General features: G+C 49.8%; 1 protein-coding gene across 2 annotated transcripts in view; it reads right to left on the reverse strand.

Moving 5' to 3' along the window:
• Window positions 1-934: 934 nt before the first annotated feature.
• The window catches only part of LOC134944080 (cytochrome P450 20A1), a 43,887-nt gene continuing 31,950 nt past the window's right edge, over window positions 935-12,871 (reverse strand). For both annotated transcript variants that reach the window (XM_063932648.1, XM_063932649.1), the window contains exon 13: window positions 935-2,676. In XM_063932648.1, coding sequence (XP_063788718.1) covers window positions 2,526-2,676 — 151 coding nt within the window. In that variant the 3' untranslated portion in view covers window positions 935-2,525. The remainder of the gene's footprint in view (window positions 2,677-12,871) is intronic.

Below are 12,871 nucleotides of genomic sequence, written 5' to 3' on the forward strand. Positions count from 1 at the left end.
CACATCACACCGATAGGAAATGTCTCATTCACACACAGATGCACATCACACCGATAGGAAATGTCTCCTTCACACACAGACACACATCACACCGATAGGCAATGTCTCCTTCACACACAGACACACATCACACCGATAGGAAATGTCTCATTCACACACAGACGCACATCACACCGATAGGAAATGTCTCATTCACACACACAATGCCCACAGACACACATCACACCGACAGGATGTGTCTCATTTACACACAGATGCACATCACACCGATAGGAAATGTCTCATTCACACACAATCTTCCCACACACACACACATCACACCGACAGGATATGTCTCATTCACACACAATCTCCCCACACACACATCACACCGATAGGAAATGTCTCATTCACACGCAATGCTCACACACACACACACCGATAGGAAATGTCTCATTCACACACAATGCCCACACACACACACACCGATAGGAAATGTCTCCTTCACACACAGACACCGATAGGAAATGTCTCATTCACACACAATGCCCACACACAGACACACATCACACCGATAGGAAATGTCTCGTTCACACACAATGCCTACACACACATCACACCAATAGGAAATGTCTCCTTCACACACAATGCCCACACACACATCACACCAATAGGAAATGTCTCCTTCACACACAATGCCCACACAGAGACACACATCACACAGACAGGAAATGTCTCGTTCACACACAATGCCCACACAGACACACATCACACCGATAGGAAATGTCTCGTTCACACAGAATGCCAACACAGACACACACACACCGATAGGAAATGTCTCCTTCACACACAATGCCCACACACAGACACACATCACACCGATATGAAATGTATCGTTCACACACAATGCCTACACACACATCACACCAATAGGAAATGTCTCCTTCACACACAATGAAAATGACAAAAGTTTATTTTGTGCTTTTTTCTTTTCTGAGTAATTTTAACCAACTTTAAATATCTTTGTGCAGCAAACACATTTCCTGGTGCTGCCGCTTACAGAGGCACCGCGTGCGGAGAAAGGCACAGGTGGTATATATTCCTATATATCACTGCTACATTATAGGACTACCGTCGTCTAGTGTGTACAACATAAACACTAAATGGGCAGATTCCCCAGAGGTACATACATGGACTTATAGTATATTCCAGTAACGCAGCGGCTGCCCCACGTGGATGGTGGACTTGTAGCTAGAATGCTCTGCGTGGCACTCTTCTATAAGACAGCTCTAGAGATGCTCCGTTTATATATCACTGTTACACAACCGATTACGGTGCGTTCCGCTGGCAGATACTGCGCTATGCCTTCATTCATTACACAAACACATCGGGTTTCTAGGGGCAGATTACAATACGGACAATAAAACTTGGCAGCGCGGCTTTCTTTTTTTTTCCTCCTACTTGACGCTGACCGCACTCACGCCAGCTAGCTGACCGCACTCCCGCAAGTTAGATCTGGTGAGCAGGATTCAGGCGGCGGCATTACGATCAGTTGTCACACATTTCTAATAACTTTTTTATGCAACACCACTTGGAGCAATAAAAAAAAAAAAAAAAAAAGAGCGATGCACTGTTAGACATTAGGAGGCGCATTTGTCATCGTTATTTTGCGGGGAATCACCTGGAAAGGTCTGTTTTCTGTAAGTACCAGATTTATAGCGCTTTGCACCAGAAGCTGACGCAATCTTTAGATGGCCTATGAGCTACTCCAACACAATCCTGTAAGAGGGGGATCCCCAACTTTACTAAGTGCAAGGAGTCATTTTAATTACCGTGTGCGATTTGGGGCGTAGTCAGCGCATCCCAGCTGGATGGAGATAAATACTCGCCAAGATCTTAAACAAAAGAATTGAGACTTACACCTGCAGGCGATCTCTCCACGGTAGGAACAATTAGAAGTTCAGCTGGAAGAGTCATAATACACACAGTAACCGGTAAAGGAATGGGGATAAGTATACGTTAGTATACGATTGTATTCTGCAAATGCGGAGGACGATGAAATCGGATTCCTGACGAATGTATTTAATGCTGACGCAGTAACGGCAATATGGCGTTAGCAGCTCAGTAATCCGCTAGAACGTGGTCTGATAGAGAGGAGACAATTTTCTATGCACCTTTACACTGTATCAGGTAACTGTGGGACGAGACTGCCTATATTATTGTAAGGATGAATATTACATGTTACACTGCGCAGGCGGAAAAGGCCTTGTTCTCACGCAGGCGGCCATCTCCGAGCCAGCTAAAATGAGAACAATTCTGGATGTCAGACATCATCCTCCATTACGAAGTGAGTGGGACTAGAGAAAGGCAGTGTCAGCGTTACTCAAGTTGTGCATTAATGTCAGGCAGGGTTATACAGCCAGACGACTGCCGGAACAGTCACAGATTGCCGCTGGAGGAGGTGCCAACTTCCTGCATTCTGAAAGGATAGTTTCTCGGCGTCTCCAGCTGATGGTGGGGGGGGGGGGCAAGGACTGGCGGCTGCTTCAGCTCCTCTTTGACACTGTGATCCAGGCCTCTTCTTTTGGAGACGTTACTAGCTCATACTTGCTCTCCATAACCTGACCTTCCACAGGCAGTAAATGCAGCTTCCTCACGAGGACACAGAGAAGGACCATTGCCACCATGTAGGCAAATCTAGGGACAGAAGTAAAAAAAGAAAAATTGTATTTATCGCAGAGAAAAAGCAACCAACCTTTAGTACAGCAATGCCATAGGAAATTCCCGGAAAAACACAAATACTATATAGCAGGTTCATTGACAAAGGTGGAATTGGTGTTAAAAAAACAAGCTATAGAAATATAATAATTACCTCGGATGAAACAATGACAAATAAAAGGCTCCGCAATACTCACCTACCAGTTACTTACAGCGGTTTTGCAGCACTGGGTGATATTGCCCCAGGGGCATGTTTTGGGCTATAAGTGGTTTGAATTGTTATCTAAGGAAACATTTTTTCTATAGTAGAATGTCCCCATTTCTACAGATATTACAGTGGTGCCACATGAGCGTGTGGAAATATCACCTGGAAGTTTATGCCAGGCGACTATGTAACTACTGGAGGTTGGTAGATCACTGTAACTTGTGCCATCACTGTATATTTGGGGTAATCGTACGTCGAGTGCGCCAGTGTCTCGCCATCTTCACAGGAAATTTCTTCACCGATGCGACCAATCTCCGATCCCGTGATTTGGCGATCTAGTTACCGGACCAGACGGTGGTGAGTGGGCAGTTCGGGAGAGAATAAAGCCCCGCCAGCGTTCATGTTACAGCGCGGTACCTCTGCTCAGTGGCTGACATTTGGTTTGGTCTCTTGGATAGAGTAGCGGGGCTAAGACATGGTGCCCACTGTGCAGGCTGGTCAGGGACGTACTGGCACTTCACGCACCAATACGGACAACACACCTGGGCATGTCTCCGGCCCACTGGAAACCAGATAGAGGACAACACACCTGAGCATGTCTCCAGGCTACTGGAAGCCAGACAGAGGACAACACACCTGGGCATGTCTTCGGGCTACGGACCACTGGAAGCCAGACAGAGGACATCACACCTGGGCATGCCTCCAGGCTACGGACCACTGGAAGCCAGATACAGGACAACACACCTGGGCATGCCTCCGGGCTACAGACCACTGGAAGCCAGACAGAGGTCAACACACCTGGGCATATCTCCGGGCTACGGACCACTGGAAGCCAGAAAGAGGACAACACACCTGAGTATGCCTCCGGGCTACAGAGCACTGGAAGCCAGACAGAGGTCAACACACCTGGGCATATCTCCGGGCTACGGACCACTGGAAGCCAGAAAGAGGACAACACACCTGAGTATGCCTCCGGGCTACAGAGCACTGGAAGCCCGACAGAGGACAACACACCTGGGCATGTCTCCGGGCTACGGACCACTGGAAGCCAGATAGAGGACAACACACCTGAGCATGTCTATGGGCTACGGACCACTGGAAGCCAGACGGGGACAACACACCTGGGCATGCCTCCGGGCTACGGACCACTGGAAACCAGATAGAGGACAACACACCTGGGCATGTCTCCGGGCTACGGACAACTGGAAGCCAGACAGATGACAACACACCTGAGCATGTCTCCGGGCTACGGAACACTTGAAACCAGATAGAGGACAACACACCTGAGCATACCTCCGGGCTACGGACCACTGGAAGCCAGACAGAGGACAACACACGTGAAGAGAAAAGCGGGGAACACGCCTGGTGCAGGGGACCTGGCGCTGGATGAGAAGAGCCGGGAACATGCCTTGCGCAGAGGACCTGGCGCTGGATGAGAAGATCGGGAGAACACGCCTTGCGCAGAGGACCTGGCGCTGGATGAGAAGAGCGGGGAACACGCCTGGCGCAGAGGACCTGGCGCTGGATGAGAAGAGCGGGAGAACACGCCTGGCGCAGAGGACCTGGCGCTGGATGAGAAGAGCGGGGAACACGCCTGGCGCAGAGGACCTGGCCCTGGATGAGAAGAGCGGGGGAACACGCCTTGCGCAGAGGACCTGGCGATGGATGAGAAGATGAGAAGAGCGGGAGAACACGCCTTGCGCAGAGGACCTGGCGCTGGATGAGAAGAGCGGGGGAACACGCCTTGGGCAGAGGACCTGGCGCTGGATGAGAAGAGCGGGAGAACACGCCTTGCGCAGAGGACCTGGCGCTGGATGAGAAGAGCGGGAGAACACGCCTTGCGCAGAGGACCTGGCGCTGGATGAGAAGAGCGGGAGAACACGTCTTGCGCAGAGGACCTGGCGCTGGATGAGAAGAGCGGGAGAACACGCCTTGCGCAGAGGACCTGGCGCTGGATGAGAAGATCGGGAGAACACGCCTTGCGCAGAGGACCTGGCGCTGGATGAGAAGATCGGGAGAACACGCCTTGCGCAGAGGACCTGGCGCTGGATGAGAAGAGCGGGAGAACACGCCTTGCGCAGAGGACCTGGCACTGGATGAGAAGATCGGGAGAACACGCCTTGCGCAGAGGACCTGGCGCTGGATGAGAAGATCGGGAGAACACGCCTTGCGCAGAGGACCTGGCGCTGGATGAGAAGAGCGGGAGAACACGCCTTGCGCAGAGGACCTGGCACTGGATGAGAAGATCGGGAGAACACGCCTTGCGCAGAGGACCTGGCGCTGGATGAGAAGAGCGGGAGAACACGCCTTGCGCAGAGGACCTGGCGCTGGATGAGAAGATCGGGAGAACACGCCTTGCGCAGAGGACCTGGCGCTGGATGAGAAGAGCGGGAGAACACGCCTTGCGCAGAGGACCTGGCACTGGATGAGAAGATCGGGAGAACACGCCTTGCGCAGAGGACCTGGCGCTGGATGAGAAGAGCGGGAGAACACGCCTTGCGCAGAGGACCTGGCACTGAATGAGAAAATCTGGGATTGAGGTTAAACACTTTTATAAAACATTGTAACATTTTCTACAACTCGCCCCCGGAAGGGAACATGGAACAGATTACGGGGTTATTAATTTTACTATTGCCAATCAGGAATCCCAGTGATGTGAAATCTTTATTTTCCGATTAGAAACACTGGAAACTGGTGCAGTGACACTGGACATATCCATCTATTCAGTAATAAGATACAAATAACCCACACGTGTATAGAAGTCTATAGTGACTGTACTCTTTGGCAGCTAGGGGTAGAGCGACAGGCTCGGTGCATTTCGGTGCCCCCCTCTCACGCTGTTACATAGCTGGGGTGGTCTCCTCCCTCGCACTGCGCCCAGGGGCTCGGCTCTCATGCCAGTTCGCTGGCGATGGATGAGAAGAGCGGGGAACATGCCTCACGCAGAGGACCTGGCGCTGGATGAGAAGAGCGGGAGAACACGCCTTGCGCAGAGGACCTGGCGCTGGATGAGAAGAGCGGGAGAACACGCCTTGCGCAGAGGACCTGGCCCTGGATGAGAAGAGCGTGGGAACACGCCTTGCGCAGAGGACCTGGCGCTGGATGAGAAGAGCGGGGAATACGCCTTGCGCAGAGGACCTGGCGCTGGATGAGAAGAGCGGGGAATACGCCTTGCGCAGAGGACCTGGCACTGGATGAGAAGAGCGGGGGAACACGCCTTGCGCAGAGGACCTGGCGCTGGATGAGAAGAGCGGGGGAACACGCCTTGCGCAGAGGACCTGGCGCTGGATGAGAAGAGCGAGGGAACACGCCTTGCGCAGAGGACCTGGCGCTGGATGAGAAGATCGGGAGAACACGCCTTGCGCAGAGGACCTGGCGCTGGATGAGAAGATCGGGAGAACACGCCGTGCGCAGAGGACCTGGCGCTGGATGAGAAGAGCGGGAGAACACGCCTTGCGCAGAGGACCTGGCGCTGGATGAGAAGAGCGGGAGAACACGCCTTGCGCAGAGGACCTGGCGCTGGATGAGAAGAGCGGGAGAACACGCCTTGCGCAGAGGACCTGGCGCTGGATGAGAAGATCGGGAGAACACGCCTTGCGCAGAGGACCTGGCGCTGGATGAGAAGATCGGGAGAACACGCCTTGCGCAGAGGACCTGGCGCTGGATGAGAAGATCGGGAGAACACGCCTTGCGTAGAGGACCTGGCACTGAATGAGAAAATCTGGGATTGAGGTTAAACACTTTTATAAAACATTGTAACATTTTCTACAACTCGCCCCCGGAAGGGAACATGGAACAGATTATGGGGGTTATTAATGTTACTATTGCCAATCAGGAATCCCAGTGATGTGAAATCTTTATTTTCCGATTAGACACACTGGAAACTGGTGCAGTGACACTGGACATATCCATCTATTCAGTAATAAGATACAAATAACCCACACGTGTACAGAAGTCTATAGTGACTGTACTCTTTGGCAGCTAGGGGTAGAGCGACAGGCTTGGTACATTTCGGTGCCCCCCTCTCACGCTGTTACATAGCTGGGGTGGTCTCCTCCCTCGCACTGCGCCCAGGGGCACGGCTCTCGTGCCAGTACGCTGGTCACCAAGAGCATATGTCAGATAAGAGACACTACTTTATGTCAGAGGTTCCCAAACGCCGTCATCAGGGCACCCTACTGGTCCACGTTTTAAGCATCTCCATGCTTGGCCACAGGTGATTAAATTAGCACCTCAGTCAATTTGCTATAGCCTTCTGTGCTGATCCATGGATATACCTAAAACCTGGAGCGTTGGGGTGCCTTGAGGAGCGCGTCTGGGAACCTCTGCTCTATGCTGTGGGAGATCTCTGCATAATAGAACATCACAGCCCAGGCAACACCGCAGAGTGACGTGTCTAAGAGCCGTTCCGCATACAGAGCCTCCAGGCTGATCCGTGCAGCAATTCCTCCGCATGTTCCTCCATCCCTCTTATACCCCCAGCTGAGAACCGAGGGAGGACGGGTATAAGCAATTTCCTGTGCCTAATGATAGGTCTCCCCCAGCCGCTGCCATGCGGTCACTGCACTGCCAGCTGCGTCACATGCCGCCATCTCTCCGGGCACCTTAATACGAGTGCGTTATCTGGGCAGCACTCAGTGACTGTATTACACAGGTAAAGGGCCATACAAACTAGACAATCTATTTGACCAATACAGACGATTGTGAACGATATATCGTTCACATCGTCTAGTGTGTATGGTCCTGCAATCAACGATGCGCACACCGGCACTCTTTGATTGCAGTTTGTCGGTCGCCCCTGCTGCATGCTCAATGTCACTTGTGATATCACTCATCACAGCGTGTGTACGGAGCCGCGATGAGCACAATGTGACATGGCTCACATCCCCTCCAGCGGCTCCGTCCCCACCAGCGGCTTCATATCTGAGGCCGCTGACTGCTCAGCGCGTCTCCCTACCTGTCAGCGGCTTCATTGTAGCTGAGCCGCTGACTGGGAGACGCTGACCGCTCAGTGTCTCCACCCAGTGCCCCACCAATTATATTTCCACTATGCCACCAATGTGATTAAAAATTAATTATAATGGGTTCTAAATAATTATATATATAATTATATATATATATATATATATATATATACACACATATACACACACACACACACACACACATACATACATATATATATATATATACACACACACAAACATACACACACACACACGCAGGTCCAGCTCTCCCTGTAATAGATATGCTGCGCCGGGTGCCCACACATAAAAGGCTGTATGTAGATAGGCAGGTGTGGCACTCTTGGCATCCGAGAACCTTAAATGGAGCCATGCATGTCTCCATTTAAGTTTCTCAGACGCCAAGAGTGCCACACCTGTATATGTGTGTGTGTATATATATATATATATATATATATACACAACTTCATTGGTTCCCCCTTCTACAGCCCAGCCCACACACCCGGAAATGCCTCCCCAATATTAAAATATGTAAATAAGGTGCCAATTCCAAAGATATCTTTCATCTTTCAAATTGTTTGAAAAATTGCTTAGTGTGTACACTCAATTTCGTTTGTCAGGGTTCTGGGAAGTTCAAGGGAAATTGCTCATCTTCCACATTGTTCATCTTCCACATTGTTCATGTCTTCTAGTGTGTAGGGCCCTTTACAGTTTATACAATTCAGAGTCTGTTCTCTGTCTGCAGGCTGAAGGGTCCTGAAATCAAGTATATTTAAATGCAAATAAAAACATAAAAGATAAAGAAAACTACAAAAAACATAAAAAATATCAGGATTTTGGTACTTACCGATAAATCCCTTTCTCCGATTCCACAGGGGCCACTGGAGCGTAGTTACAATGGGGAAATAGTAGGCAGTAGTTGGGAGCTGGCACTTTAAAATTTCAACACTGAGGCTAGCTCCTCCCCTACTATCTCCCCTCCAAGCCAGTCTACGTAAAACTGTGCCCGAGGAGAGCTGTAATAAACAAACCCTAAGGTAGAGGAGGTTAATGACGCCCTGTAACCCAGGATAACACAAACCAAACCTGGAACAGAATTTAACAAAAAAACCAGGCTAGCCTGAACTCAACAAGCAGTCATATAGTGATCTGCAAACCGTTAAGCAAAAAACAAGGAGGAACAGCGCTGGGTTGGCGTCCAGTGGCCCCTGTGGAATCGGAGAAAGGGATTTATCGGTAAGTACCAAAATCCTGATTTCTCCTTCATCCACTAGGGGCCACTGGAGCGTAGTTACAATGGGGACGTCCCAGAGCTCCCAAAAACGGGTGGGAGAGCGCTGAGAGTCCTGTAAAACCGCTCGGCCAAACTGTGATGCAGAGGCCGCAAAAGTGTCAAACTAGTAGAATTTGACAAAACGAATGTCGGTTCGACCAAGTAGCCGCTCGACAAAGTATTCATGGAGACCCCATGGGCAGCCGCCCACAAAGGTCCCACAACACTCGTAGAGTGCGATGAAAAAGGAAGCGGAGGCTCCCGAGCAACCGCCAAGAGGACTGTCTGATGGTCAGATGTATCCAACAGCCCAGCGTATGCTGGAACCCCGGCTATTTAGTATGTGAGCATCGTACAGAACAAAGAAGAAAACACTTCGTCGAATTGCCTAATTTCTCTGTCGAGAAAGTCGGTGAGCCCTGACAACATTCAAAAAGGGCCGAAAACACTAGTGTCAGATTTATATGAAAAACGGACATCTCCTTCTGGAAGAAACGACCGCTGAGTCTGAAACTCAGCCGGGGGAGTTGCCAATAGAGTACTCCCTGAAAGAGAGCCCGAACTTACAGCTGCCAGGCTCCTCTCTTTTGGAAGAAAACCGAAAGGACAGAGACTTAAAATTCAGGTCAATATATTTTGAAGCGCAGCCGAGCAAAAATCTCCCAGAAAAACTCAAGATGACGGCTGAATGGTAACTGAAAGAAGGGGAAAAACCCCTATTATCCTCACTATGCCCTATAAAGTTTTCCAAAAGTGGCAAAAGGTCTCGTGAACAGTCACGCGGTTAAACGAACTCAGTGTAAGATTGAACAAAGAAAAGGACCCTGTTGAAGTAGACAGTCCAGTCGAGGTAGGAGCCAAGGCTCCTCTACTGACAACAGGTGTAGCTGTATCTTCAAGTCATGCGTGGCCCAACCGGAGCCACCGAGAGGACTAGCACGCATATTCCCCTCCTGTGTTACCGAAAGTGAGGTAGAAATAGACAAGGAGGCAGGATAGACTAACCAGAAACTCCAAGGAGCCCTGAGGGCATCCTCGCCTACTGCCGCCAGAGCTCACGTCCGAGAGTAGTAAAGGGTTAAAGAGTCAGTTAGAACGCCCTGAGGTCGATCCGGAATCTCCGCCAACAGCGGACCAGCTGACAAAACTCCGGGGAATGTATTCTCACCCGGGAGTCTGACCTGGCGGCTTATCCTGGAAAAAAGATTGTTATCCTCCGCTCAGAGGGGAATGGAGGCGACCACTCATTGCGTCGCAACTTGACTGAAGAGAGAGAGTACCTGGTGCCAAGGAAGGAAAAAAATCCTCTGACGGACCGGGTTGAGAAACGTCTACTAGGAGCATAAATTGGATCAGTGTCGAACCCGAAACTCCTGGATCTTTCGGATATTCAGAAGCCACCTAATCTGCATAGTGGGATACTAGCAGTAGATTGTCCAATTAGGGAACCAACATCACTCCCTGCCCTTAAAAAAGAGTTATTCTGTGATCTTCCTGAACCCGTGGGAGCGGAAGAGAGATCGAATGGAAAGGACTGACCGTGAAAATGAGTATCCTGTAATGCGAATATGAGAAAAGCCCGATGAGGAAACCCAACGGAGTTCAGTAAACCGGCATCCCTGAAGACAAGGGACGCGTAAAACCCACTTTCTTGTTCAAAACTAGCAATCACAGACTGAAAGGATTCTAAGGCTAGAATAGGCCTGGTCGAGCCATCTGGCTTCGGCACGTGAAAAGAAAACAAAGGTCTGAGAACCGTTCTGATTCAAATGATATGTGACAACAGGGATCCACACCCTATGTGGTTAGAAGCATATGGAGCGCCGCCTGCAGTATGACTCTGTCATCGTAAACCGGCCGACCCTTGCCGAGGGACCTCTGAGACGGTTGGACTCCAAAATCGAGTCTGTAACCGCCCAAGCCTTCCCAGTCCTCCCAGAAAGACCACAGACCTGCGCCTACCCTGGGACCTCTCAGGTGGTAGGAAGGTCTGACCTGTGGGTGTGTTGGAGGACCTAAAATCAGACTGGACCGAGGGGACCTAAAATCAGACTGGACCGAGGATGCTGAACCTTTGCTTCAGCCCGTTACCATGAGATCCCTTGGTGACGGAGATACCGCCCCTGACATGGAGTCGAAACCCTGAAAGGGCACGGAGAGATCTAAAGGAAGGACCTGTAAATGTCCGTCTTGGAGCTGGGGCAGCCGTAAAAGAAAGAAAAGTAGACTTACCCCAATGGTTCGAGAAATCATGCAGGAAGTTCCTTCCCGTGAACCATCTGCCCATTAGGATTCCCTGTTCGCCTGCCACTGTCGTAGCCCCAGAGGTCGTCGGGTTAAGACAGCCCAAGCGAAAATGCAGGTTCCGAGTATACAGACGTGGAGACCTCAAAAGAATATAAAGCAGAATCGTGACTCTGATCTGTCCCAAAGCATCAGTTGATGTAACCTAGAGTACAATTGTTCCACAACCTACCTGCTCCGGACAAGGTCGAACCCCTGCTGCGGCATATGTCTCGAGGATGGATCCTTCAGCAAGGTTGCCCCAGGAAAACGGCAGCCTGTTGGACCGGTGAGACATTGAGGGGTATACCCTGGAGAGGTCTGATATCGTTTCCTGCTATCTGCGGGAAAAGGATAGGCTAGGCAAACAAACATTGTTCGATACCTGAAATTGTGAATTCGGATGTCTCCCGTCCGCCTACCGGAGCATATCCAGCTCATCCGAAACTGAATAAGTCGCTGTCATTTCCTCCTTGGCGTCAAACCCCGGGGGACCTGAAGAGTCCGACTCCTTTACCTGCAGCACCAGACGAACTGCTGTTCAATACGCCTCAATATCCTGAGATACTGGTTCAGACTCCACGAAACATAATCAGTATCCTGGACATGTATCGCCTCCTTAAAGAGAGGCCTCTCATCTGCAGTGTAACATGGAAGGTTAGCAAGGTTCTTTTAGAAACCTGGAGAGGAGAAATGACGCACAGGGTCTTCTGGTTAATAGTGACATTACCTGTATAATCTGAGCTGTTCAAAAAGTAGCGTGCTGTAGCTGCGTTGAGGGCTGAACAGATGGCTTCACCGCACAATCCACACCTAACAGGGATTTCTCTGACTGTCCCAGGTGATACGAACGAAAAGAGAAAAGGTGGGTTAAAGAAGCGTAGCCCTATGTAATGTCTGCACTATAACGTGCAGTGACAGATATGTTTCAAATAAACTTATGTCTGGAGCAGCAGAGACCTGAACTGGTAACGCTGCGCTGCGGGTTAGGAGTCTTAGCCACTAGGCTATGAGAGCTCCTCTTACGTTTTTTTTTATATATATATAAATGTCCCTGCTACTAGCGTACTGAGCCACAGCGGCTGTTCTTCTGATGCCACACACAGTCCCCCAAATTACAAAAAGCATTGTTTGTACCACTAAATTAAGAAGAACTGGTGCAACACATGTTTCTCGGAGGCTGCGAGAAAAGCCAGGGGAAAATTTTGTTATGTGGCAAGAGCTATGTGGAAATGTGAACCCAGGTCTGTGTTATTAATAAACATTGTGGAAGGGTTTTGTTGTATCCACTATATATATATATATATATATATATATATATATATATATATATATATATATATATATATATATATATATATATATATATATATATATATATCTCCTATACACACCCCTATTGAACCCAATAGGGTAGAGATATACATATGCCCGGGTGATATAAATACA

This window comes from Pseudophryne corroboree, chromosome 7, assembly GCF_028390025.1.
Source record: "Pseudophryne corroboree isolate aPseCor3 chromosome 7, aPseCor3.hap2, whole genome shotgun sequence".
In the NCBI taxonomy this organism is placed as follows: domain Eukaryota; kingdom Metazoa; phylum Chordata; class Amphibia; order Anura; family Myobatrachidae; genus Pseudophryne; species Pseudophryne corroboree.